This window comes from Falco biarmicus, chromosome 5 (genome assembly GCF_023638135.1).
Source record: "Falco biarmicus isolate bFalBia1 chromosome 5, bFalBia1.pri, whole genome shotgun sequence".
In the NCBI taxonomy this organism is placed as follows: domain Eukaryota; kingdom Metazoa; phylum Chordata; class Aves; order Falconiformes; family Falconidae; genus Falco; species Falco biarmicus.
The window spans coordinates 81,968,833-81,981,376 of record NC_079292.1 but is presented as its reverse complement, the minus strand read 5'-3'; the positions used below and the strand labels follow the sequence as shown (position 1 = coordinate 81,981,376).

At 40.0% G+C, this 12,544-nt stretch overlaps 1 protein-coding gene across 1 annotated transcript in view; it reads right to left on the bottom strand.

The window, feature by feature from the left end:
- The window catches only part of VWF (von Willebrand factor), a 144,130-nt gene that overhangs the window by 58,718 nt on the left and 72,868 nt on the right, over positions 1 to 12,544 (bottom strand). The window contains exons 29-31 of the mRNA XM_056341104.1: positions 9,629 to 10,968; positions 8,729 to 8,848; positions 6,400 to 6,543 (exon numbers count right to left, since the gene is read on the bottom strand). Of these exons, the coding sequence (XP_056197079.1) occupies positions 6,400 to 6,543; positions 8,729 to 8,848; positions 9,629 to 10,968 (1,604 nt within the window). The remainder of the gene's footprint in view (positions 1 to 6,399; positions 6,544 to 8,728; positions 8,849 to 9,628; positions 10,969 to 12,544) is intronic.

Here is a 12,544-nt window from a genome sequence, read left to right as displayed (position 1 = left end):
CTGTAAACTGGAAAATCCGTTATTTTTATCATTTCTAATAAAGAAATCAATTGTAACAGAACCAGGGACTGTTTCAAAGTCCCAAAAAAAACAATTACTCAATTGAAGCATGGAAAGTTTGTTTTAGTCTACTAAAAACTCCGGATTTCTCCCTTTATTTTGAAGCCAGCTCTAGAGAAAAGAGCCAGGTGTCTGAAGACATGATCAAATGAACACTTTTGCCCTGCTAGAGGGATTCAGAAAGCCACCATCCCAAGCTGGAAGCTGTTAATTCTCAGCTGTTTGTCTCTACATCTCACCAGGGAGGGAAATACCAAACTCCTCAGAGACCATAATAAAAAAGATGGGTAATAAACCAACCAACTTGAACATCTTACTACTAGATTGCAACATAACAGCAATCTGCCATTTTCATACCAATAAAGGAAATTTTAAAATGTTTGCAATGAAATGAATATAACCAAGCACAAAGCTATATTAAGACTGGAAAGAGCATGCACAGCATCTTGGACATAATTAAACTAACTTTAAAATGACTAGGTCCAAGCTACACAGGCTTCAGCGTTTATGAGACCACCTTGTGTCTTGTACACCTCTTCAGCAGCTGACATCTGGGCCACTGCTGCTGCTGGCTCTGCTCCAGCTTGCTCTGACATATTCACACACATTGCAAATGCATCTCGGGCTGCATTAGAGCCGTAGCAAGCTGCTGGCAGAAGGAAGGGTACACTCCTCCAGGTGCACCAGCTGGGCATGCCCTCCCAGTCCCCCACAGTCAGCACTGCTGCCCACCTGGTCAGGCAGCCAGCTGCCTCGGGCAACTCACCACGACTGAAACACAACCCTTCTAAAAAAGTGCGTTGGTTTCAGTCATTTTGGCCCTTCCTTCAGCTCGCTGAAGGCCCAGTGCACATCCCACAGAAGGAAGGCAGTGCAAGTGTGCAGCACTGAGGTGTCAGGTGGCTGGGACCAAGCTCTTCTGCAGTAGCTGGCTCTTAAATCTGTTTAGCTGAACGAGAACAACCATCAGCTATTTATTTCAGTGATGGACCCTAGGGAAAGTCAAAACACTAATAGAAAATACCCTAAATCCTGCTCCATAGAACAACAAAACATTTTTTATGTCTTTAAAGAAAATCTGACGATGCCCAAAATATCATTTGCTAGCATTGATAAGGGGTATCATATAAGCCCCAGTGAAGTGAATGGGAGGTTTGCTATGGACTGTAAGTTATACATTTTTAAGGATTTTCTCTGTGTGTGCAAATGACCCTACGCCCAGACTAGCAGTCAATATGTTCCCACATACTGAACATAAGAGTAAATTATGTTAGTCTCGTGTTATTGTTACAGTTTCTGTTTCTCACATATACAATGTGCTATCAAGAAAAAAACAAACAAAGAAAAAAAAAAAGGCAACAATGGGCTTCGGAAGCAGAATAATTTGTATACTCACATGTATTTTAAGTATCAGATATACAACGCATAAGAAACCAAGATGGAAGTCTCAAAGCCAAGAGCCTTCATTGCATACAGGAGAACAACAGAGCTGAGAGCAGCAGGACACACAGTACAAAAAATCTGATCCAAAAGGCAGTGGATGTGACGGGGAACATGTGTCTGTCCCTGACCTCCTGCCCCTTCTTCTCCTAGTGCCTTCTAACAAGTTACACTTATGCTGGTCCTGACACATAATGGCCACAGTTAATTTCACACATGCAAACACATTACCTTCCCAAATTTGAACATCTAAATATTTATCCGTCTAACCAAACAAAAAGGCCAACCTTGACAGAACACTGAGCCCCCAGCAGCCTTTCAGCTCAGTCAGTAGAGCATGATTGTTAGTTACTGGGCATGTCCAGGCGAAAAATACAAATAAATAAAAAGAAAAAAGAACAAAAAAAATTGATCTATATGGGCTACTTTAGAATGGGTGGGTCAGTCATTCCAAAGGTTGCCACCACAGCACAGCACTTTCTCCCCATCCTTCAGTGCTGATACACTCCTAACTACACCACAGAGTATAAAGAAAAAATCATGTTTGGAATAACCATTAGAACAAAATAGAAGATACCCTACAAAGACAGGGGGGAAATGGAGAAGGGATGGCATCAATGCAGTCTTCTCCTCTCAGCTAAGACTATGGATATTTGATGATGAACTTTTGACAGTCAGAATAGGCTTCATAAGAACTTTCTTCTGGTTGCCTTGAAGAAGACTACTTAATGAGGTCTAATTAGTTGAATATTATTTTTTTTAATTGTCTGATGCATATTCAAGCCAGAGTCATATTCTGAAGTAATAATTCAGAATGGTTCGTGCAGAGGTTCCTGAAAAGACTGAAAGCTGATTAAATTGACATAAACAAGCTTTAAGGACAAAAGACAATCTGTTGAGTAGGGTCGGAGGTGTTTACTGAGAGCCTACAGGGAATTACACTAGATTCTGCCTTATTGAATAATTTCATTAATGATTTGGATAAAGGAGGAAAAGTGTGTAGAAAGGCATGCTAATCTGAATCACAGATATTAGATTGGGAGCAATTATGAACGTCACAGAATGAACTGAAAGAGCACAAGGTGCCCTAGACACATTTGAAAAGCATCCAAGAAATAAAAAACAAGATTCATCCCAGAATAAGCCAATCTGGAGGAAAATAAAGCAATGCACAGACATTTAATGGTTTGGTGGTTGCCTCAGGGAAAGCAGAAACTTCCTAAAAGCAACTTTTGCAGTTATTTTCTTTAATTTTGTCTGAAATGAGGAATAAAACATAAAGCCCCCATGAGGGTCTGTACAGTTGTGACAGACAGGGGATTCCAGTAGATGGAGGTTCCTGCCGGGAACTTTTGAATCAGCGCCTTGAGTGGCCTCAGTGGTTTTGCTAACACTTCTGCAACATCTCAACCAAATAAGAAAAAGTACTACAAGAGGTCTTAATCACCCACAAGTACTGAAAGCTGCCTGAGAAAGAAGTGAAAAAGAAATGGTTCCTCAACACTTGAAGAGGTACAGAAAAAGCCAAGGCTATCTGGACTGTAGATAGCCCAGATTGCATCTATTTAACCAAGGACTTGTCTAATCAGAAACAACCCCCCATGACAATAACCCTGAAGCTGGTCTTTGTATGTTAGTTTAGGGTCTTGATACTGAATTGGCCTTTTTAAACTGAAAATAGCAGATTATTTTAATTTTCAAACAAATTAGCTATTGCAAACTGATCCCACAGATTGCTTCTTTAAAGGGTCAATTCTTAGCACATTGATATTCTGGCATTAACATGTGCCAATTAACAGAATGGCTGAACTCTTCATGAACAGCACGGTTCTGTCAGTCCAACAGCCCACCACCACTGAAAGGAGCAGGCTACGAGGCCCCAGACCCTCTCCTCTGCTTTCCTGGCTCTGCAGGTCACAAATCCTGCGTTTCTCTTACCACCAAGGGGTTCTGATGATCCTGGGTTCCACCAGGATTACATTCAAGGGACAAACCTTCTAAGAAAGGAACTAAAAAGAACAAGCAAGCAAACAAAAAAACCTGCCAGGACTGTGAATTAAAAGAGTTCAGGAGAAGAGACAGGCACCCAAAGCTGGCTTCAGAAAGGAGCTGACACCACACCACCAATTCAGAAACAGTAATTGGGGAGCAAGTGAGGAAGACCTCTGCTTTTCAGCAGGTGGGATCAGGGCAGCTGCTGGCAAAACCACAGTCTTGTGTGGGTGATGAGGGGCAAGATTTTGAAAATTCTGCATAGACCACATCACTCAGGGCAGAGACCTGAATAAAGAAAAGTTCTGCGGTGGACCTTTGCTTCCTATACCGCAGTGAGGGTTTAGAAAGGAAACGTTTATACTTTCTTAATCATGACAGGCAAAGCTCAATGCTGCTATTCAAATATTTTAGTATCTATAGAAAGTTTCAGTTAAAATACTTCAGATTTTTTTTCTTGGGTGGGGGGGGAGCAGGGGAGGGAAGAAGAACACACATTTCTTTCCCTAACAATACTTTTAATACAGTTGAGGCACATAAATCATACTTCCTCCAAATTTTGAGTCTGACGCAGGCAGTGGGCATGGAAAACATCAGCCTAAATGAGCTACTTTTAGTAAAGGTATAAGCAAGCAAAATCATGTTTTTATAAAGTGTTAAGCAGTATTTACTGCAGGGATTGCTCAATGTGCTCCCTATGACTCTCCTAAATACCCATGAATGCTGAACAGAGGCATGTTTATGTGATGCTCAGTTCTCTTGCATAGATTGCTCTTTTAGCTGAATGAAGGCTTATATAGTCAGCTCTTGCTTGCAGTTAGTTTTCTTTTTTATTTCCCCCAGTTATTTCTTACGTGAAGTTGTACACAATTTCATCATGTCTGAATATTCCCCAGAGCTTCTTCTCAATAGGTAACTTAAGGCAAAATTTGCCTGATGTTATCTTATTGAAGAAACATGGGAAAGCTTTGTGGTACAGGCTGCTCTTTTTTTTTTTTTCTTTTTTTTTTTCTGCCTATGCACTCAAATACTCTGTAGTTTTTCACTATTCCTTACCAATAAAATGTATCTCTCCCCTGCAGTTTCCTCATGGTTAAATGAAACAGAAAGGCAAACGCTTTCTGCAGCAAGACTTCTGCATTGATGGCAACAGATCCCACAGTTGCTCTCTACACATACAGCTTTTTGACCGAAACAGGATGATTTGGATCAGCTAAGACTGAATAAGGATTACTACACAGGATTGTGTTTTTACCATAGGGAAGCCAGCACAAATAAGAAGAAACAGTGCTGGCCTGATAGTAACGATATTTTTGATAGGCAAATCCTGATCAAGCCTTCCATATGACAGAAAAGATTCCCAAAGCTACCTAGGGAACTGCAACATCCAGACTCATCCATCTACACTTTTTTTAAGCAGCCTCTGCATTTCCAGAGGCCCGAGCACAGACAGAAAGACATGAATGACCGTGCGTTTCCCATGGATGCTGACTCCCCTACATAGTCAGCCCAATTCACACACATTACAAGGTGCAGAACAGGACCACAGTGACTTATTTTCATTACTTCATTTGGGAGGAACTACTTCTACTCTATTCCATTTTGGTTCATTATACCACATCCCTCATCATGGTCTCTGAGCATTTTCCAATGAGACATAAACAAATCACTAACGAGTATGTCATGTGGCTGCCTCTCCCATTTCATTTCCCAAAGGCCGTGTTTTCTCTGTTTATCCTGTAGTTCAGTGTGGCTTACTATACACATTACATGGAAGGCTTCATGAAACTTATCTATTTGTACGTAACAATTTATCCCACAACGAGCCTATAGAAGTCTCATCAGCCATCTGGTATTTTTATTTCTCCAGGCTGAGAAAGCAATCATGGCTAATCCTCCTGCGAACTATGGAAGTCAGGTTTTATTTCTCACTTTTCTGTACCAATAACTCTTTACAGTCTGAAGTAGGCCAAAGACCCCAAAAATCTGTGTACTCCCTCAACTCTTATAGGACCCTAATGCTAGGCGGCTGCCAGAGCAAATGTGGTTCCAGTCCAGAAGAACAAAATTCTCAGGATATCTGGTGAAAGATCAGATATGCTGTAGGAGAATCATTTTTTGCTGAACCCTACAACTGATACATGTGTGTGTACTGAATTTCCACAGACCCAGCGGGAAATCTGTGTTATATTTTAGCACGTGAAAATGAAGTGGACATGTTTTTCAGGATGCGGTCGTCTGGAACAGAAGATATTTCGTAAGTAACCCTTTAGCTAAGCTAAGGTGCTGCCTTAGGCCATCCTTGCTCCCTGGCACCATCCCCAGCCTTCTGCCAATCCGAATCCTTGTGGGATCAGCACAGCAACTTGAATGAGGGAACTGAAACACCCAGAATATAACTACTGTTTTGTGAAGTTATTTTTCAAGCAGATCAGTTACTCTGGCTCAGCACAGAGTAACAAACATCTGGCAAAGGCAGCTATTGAAGTCAGCATAAGCAGTTCTACTGCTAAACGTCTAATCAACTAATCTATGCTGAAAGGTTGATGATCAAAGTCTTTAATACTTAGTTATGTTTTGCTTGCTAGAAAGATAATGAATGCAAATCCTGAGAATTACTTCAAGGTTAAAAAAAAAAAGTCTTCTTCTTTCCAAAACACCTTAAGATACACCCTAATTCAACTAACCTATGAATACAATTTAATAGAGAACATTGAACCTTTACCAAAAAATGTATGTATAGTAAAGACATAAGTAAACTAAAAAGACTGAGAGTCCTGCTGCAGAACACTACCACAACAGCACTGGCTTAAATTGGTAACTGGGACCAGGCTATATTTAGCATTTCTGCTTTTTTTTTTTTTCCCCTCCTCTTGTTTAAACATCAATATCCACATAATCACTCACCTAGTCTGGTAGGACCTTGCTCCCTTTGTTGAATTGAGTGCACCATCTCTACAAGCTTTTCGGTCTCTTGAGGCATGTTCCATGAAATTTCTAGATTATTTTCCCTGGCATACTGGAGGACTGACACATGAATTGAAGTATTGCCTGAAGCAGAAAGCAGAAAATAAACATTTTAAGCAATGCATACAAATGTCTTAAAATAAATCTAAAGGATACATTATGGTTGTGTTTTACATTAAGCACAACTAGACAGTGATTTTCCATCAGTGTGAAAGCTGCATTTTCAATCAAATGATTAAAACTGAACTATTCCCAGGTGAAAAAATATGCAAGAACTGCTAGAAACGGTTTGCTTTTTTGTCAAGAATCAGCATGCAGTCTTTTACCTCAGATCAATTTGACCATGATTAGCAAACCTCACTTTATTGATCTCCAAATATTGTTCCTTTTCCACTTTAAAATTTTCTAAACATTTTTTTTATAACGTCTATATTGTCTTGCAAGAGCAGTAGTTTGGTGCCCCATTTGTCTCATAAGCCAAGCTCCTCAGATGACTACATTTCATGCAGATTTCCCTCTGCCATGCATCACTTGAGTGACATGCATCAGGCTGCAGCATGGGACATAGTGCACCCCGGGAATGTGACCTGCAATGGTGAATGAAGAGAAATTCCAAGTTCTGCTATTCTCAGACATCCTAGTTCTGCCTATACATTACATAAGTATGAAAGAAACTATTAACAGAGGGTTGATGCAGACAGTTAATATATATATCAGACTTGCAGAACTGAACTGGGCAATACATTGTTTATAATCATCGGCTGTACCTCTCTCTTCATGGTCTTAGAAGGACTTCTACTGTATACTGAAGATACTTTTGTATATAGCATATTATTCTTTATCAATGCTTTGTAAAATATTTAAGATTGAAGTTAATAATAACTGTGATTTCATGTACTCACCATACTTTTACAATTTTTCTGCAGTTGTCTTTAAAATTTTAAAGTCAAGGCTGTAGTGAGAAGCCATTTCATAGCTACATTATTATTGTCCTGCTGTTAATGATGTAACATTTGCTGTTACAGGCTTCAAGGATAAGGAAAACAGCTAGGCTAAAAGAAATTGTTGATTTATTGTCTGTGTTTATTTCACTTGGCTTGCTTCTCTATAGCGTGCATGTACACAGTTTTCAGAAACAGTGTCTTCCATGTATAATCTCTAAAAAATCTAAGTTATTGTAGACATACAGAAATGCTATACTTTTCCTCTATGAGCTCTCTATTTAGTACAAGTGCTGGTAATCAACTCTTTTGAAAGCACAGGTATAATACAAAAGGTCAACGCCAGTGGGAAACACTAGCAGCAACAGCACTTGCTCCATGGAAATGGTTTAAAGCTGAATTGAAGTACAACTCTCATAGAAAAACCCTTGTTTGTTAAAACAAATGCGACTGGGAAAGCACAGGATCCTGTGCAGCCCCTGCCATGCAGATGGACTTGGTGCAAGTGCACGAGATGTCCTAACTTACTACATGTGCCACAGGGTCCCTTCATGTATGTGCAGGACAGTATGGCATTCTGCCAGGGTGGCTGCGCTGATATCTTTGCTGAGTGACCTAACTGGAGGTGTACCTCCTACCAGTACATACTGTGCAAGCAGAGTGAGTCTAGCACTCCCAAAAAGTGTCTGTCATTCAACACGGGTCAGGAAATAAACTGTAAAAAGTCAGTTCCAGCAGCCTTGGTTAGCCAAAAAGGGGTGGTCAGAACCAGAAATGCCTGCTCCAAAGACCAGAACCTTGCAGTTGGACCAAACCTGAACCAAAACCCCTCTGAATTATCTATTCTTACTTGGACCAGATCTGAATTCGAACTATTAATTTCCAGTTTGTTGAACCTGATCCAGAACTGAACTGAAAACAAGAATGTATTCCTGCTTTTCTGTCACAGAGTAACAGTTCAGCTAAATTTCCACCACCTCCGTGCCTGTTTGGCACACATACTTCTTATGTCCAGTACAGTATAAAGGGCAGCGCTCACGAAAGCTGCTGTCCAAGTTATTCCTCATCACACAATTCGCTGAATTGGATGTCAAACCTTTATTCACCTGAACCAGAACAGCTTGGTTTGGGAGGAAACTGAACTGCATCTGAACCAAGAGCTTTACTAGATTGATTTTCCCAGTATAAACTTAAATTTTTTTGAAGGATTGGAGTAAGTAATTTAAAAATAAAAATTAAAAAACCTTTACTGAGCAGCTGTTTTGTCCTGTATAAGCAAAAGAATACAAAATGTCTTTATGTGTTTGAGTTAACAGACAGATACGTACCAATCTCAACCCTTTCAATAAAAGCCCGTACAAAGTTTTTCATTTCCTCAAACTCTGATGCTCCAATATTGGAACTTCCATCCAGAAGAAACATGACATCCATTGGTTTGTTGCACAACTCTAAGGAAGGAGGATGGGGGGAGGTTATTTATGCATGATAACCAGAAGTAACATCTGCTAATTTACTGGTAGGAGCAGAAAGGGCAGAGATACCTGCATTTTGGGAAAGCAAAGCAGGATAACGATCAGTTGAAGCCATAAGTGATGCCTCTTTAGGGAAAACCTTGAGATTTATATTCAGTGGGATACATGGGTATTTCAATTCCTGCTTTTCTACTAATGCTATTTTACTCTCAGGAGACTAAAACAAAACCAACAGCAAACAAAAAATCCCAAACAAAACCAAACCAAACCAATACAAAAAAAAAACAAAAAACAAAACAAAAAAAAAAAACCAACCTACAAAATACACACCACATCACCACCACTACCAGGGAAAAAACTAAAAAAAGCAACAAAACAAAACACAACAAACACACAAAATGAAGTTTCTTCAGGAAAAAGGAAGTATAATTTCACTTGCTTGAGGCAGGCAGATGAGAATAACTTTTTTTTGTCTGTAACCCTCCAACCTATCTGAAAGTTACTGTACTTTACTAAGCAATGGAGCCAAGGACTGCTGAACCTGCAGAAGGCTGGCTGCAGGTCCGTGCTTGGTACTGCTGAACTGGGGCAGCATTCTCAGCCTCCAGTGAAGATAAATGCTCTTTTCTTGGCATTTGGACAACAAAACACCAAATGAGATATGGGAACCCTTCAAATTTCAGTGATGTGAGGGGGAAACGGAGGAGACAGGACAGAGGAAAAAGCAAATTACACAGAAAATGCATCCAACTTTACCTGGAATTTCTGTCCAAAGTTTACGAGAGCAGCACGACTGCAGCACTAATTCAGGTGCTTCTTCAATAAGTGTACTATAACTATGCAAGATAATTGGGTTATTAGGCTGGCTGATCTTTCTGAGCTCTTGAATATTGGCATTGGGGGTTATGCCTATGGGAATAACATTTATGCTGCTGGGAGGTCGTGTGATAACATCAGTGGAAGGACTGGATGACACCATATACACCAAGTGAGGAACATCTTGCCTGCCCCCATTCACTGCTGTAAATGTGTGTTTGGAAATATAATCGAGGGCATTCCCAGTGTTAGTAGCCTTCCCTCCTTGATAGGGTATGCTCCTCACCTTCTCAATAATACTTTCCTTTGACTGTATTTCCCTGAAGGAATACTCCAGAGTCACAGTCTCTGAATACTGCATGACTGTAACATGAATATCTTCCTGTCCCACATTCATTCTTGTGACCACCCTCTCGAGGAACTTTTTGACAATCTTGAAATTTTCCTCCCCTACATTGTCAGATCCTTCCACAATAAAAGCAATGTCCAACCTTTTGCGAGTGGGCTTTTCTGAAAAGGGGGGTGGTGCTGTGAGTCCCCACGTGGGAGCTAGGACACTGGATATTGTTGGAAGAGATGTAGCTTGTAACAGAGAACTTTCTTCAGGTCCAAGATCACATAGATGATCAATGAGGAGATCCTGATTTTCCATCAGCTCTAACATGTTGTTCAGTAGGAAGGCTCTATTAGCTGGTGACTGTTTTTCAATGAACCTGATTTGCTCCACATTAACGTACGGTCCAATCCCCACAGGTATTACTGCAATGTTTTTATTCTTCAAAGCTGTCAGGAGGCTGCGGAGTTTTCCTGGAGATTTGCTTGCTATAAATAGCACTACAATTCTGGCAGCATTGGTCCTTTCTGCTTTTCCAAACACGTGAAACACAGTGTATTTAAGGCCTTCAGCAGCGGACGCTACTTCATCACCTGTGTATTTTATGCTTTGGACAATTTTTCTCATCTGGGACTTTGTTTTGATATCTTTAAGGCCAAGATAGATTGTAGGGCCAGCCCTATACACTAGAACTGACACTCGGATTTTCTTTTGGGAGATGTGGAGTTTCTTCATCATGCCAGTTATGAAAGTCTTCAGCTGTTCAAAGTCCTCCTCTGACAGCTTGTTAGAGCCATCCATTAGAAAGGCCAAGTCCATCATCTTGCTACATGAGTATTCACTGGGTGGTAGTTCAATGTCCTCCTCTGGAGCAGGTGTTGTCGGTATTAGGGTGTCGTCCCCTGGCTCACATGGTACACAGGTTAAGTTCTTCCCTTCACACAGACTACAAAAATCACCAAATTTAAGTGGAAAAAAATCAATGCTTATAATAAACGTCACCCACATATAATAAAATAATGTCCATACGGAAACTGTTAAACATCTCAAAAACACAACAAAACCAAAACATGATGTGAAGGATGTTTTCCCCATCCCATTTCCCCACAACTCCCCACAAGGTATTGTGCAGCTAAACCCTGTATGTTAATGCATGTTTGTTTAGATCAGGAAACGTGACATACTATGACTTGTTTGTCAGAGGAAACTCCTTACAAGAGCCTTTGGCAGAATATGTACAATCTGTGTCTGGAAACTGTCTAGAAACCCACTAAGCTTCAGCAACACAGCTGCCTACAAGCCACTGGTGGACTGAACTGGCAGATCTGGTTTGCTTCATAAGAAAGCAAAACATGAGGCAAACTGGAGGCAGCTAACACAAAGTAAAATCCCAGAGTAGGAAAGACACTTTTAGCTCTGATACGACTTAACAGACTCCATAAGGAGGTCTTTGTTTCTACCTCTACAGTGCTCTATGTTCCTCTTCTTTTTCCTGATATTATTTTAATTTGGACACAGCTTTGGCACACATTCATCCTCCATTTTTTTTTATGTCTCTCTTATCTTACTGTTATTTACCATGTCCTCTTTTTCAGTCCCTCTTCTCATATTAAATGTCGTATTTCACCTATAGCTTTTTAGTCCTATGTCTTCCCTCACCATTTCTACTCACCTCTCTTACTAAATTTTTTTCTTCCCCTTTCCATTTCAGCTCTCATTTTTCTTTTTCCTCCATCTCTGCCTTTTCCACTATTCGTCCTTCTGTACCACCATGAGATTTTTCACCTCTGCCACACTCCACCTTTTAGGGACTTGTTTATAATTCATCTCTTTCTATCTTCAGTAAGGCTTTAACACTTCTGCCCTTCTAATTCCTAGTTGCATGACCCTCTTCACTTATCAGAGCAAAGAACGTGACTGTACTTATGCACAGGGTGATACAGACTCAGTCAGTATATTTTCCTTGTTGTACTGGACAGTCCAAGAAACAGAACAGGAAAAGTTTATGAAAGGGCAAGGACCAAAAAATGCTTGTTTTCACTGCCAGAGAAAACCAAGAGTGTACAAATTAAGCAAGTCAATACTGGAAGAAGCTGCCCTTTTTCCAAGAAAAGACTCCACTTTACACGTAGCACCTTAGTTTAAGTACCGTGTTCTTTCCAAGCTGCTTTTAGTGTATTCCTAATTGAAGAACACACAGCTACTTTTGGCATTAAGGTATAGCAACAGAAGATTTATTATTTTAATCCTAATATGAATGAACCTCTTCTAGTTTCCAATTTCCTTTGGATATTTGCTATAAAATTCATTTTTGTGCAATATTTTCTATTGTTTGTACAGATGGTGTAGGCATCTAAATTAGGTGACAGATATGCAAAAGGATGTTTCCCTAGTGAGGTAAGTTTTCCTAATGTTCTGAAATCTTTTGTGAGCAGCAGCCAGTGTATCAACATTTAAGATAAATTATTATTAAGGATTACAAAAATTAAGGAACAGAGACTCATTTGTGAAGGCTCTTTTTT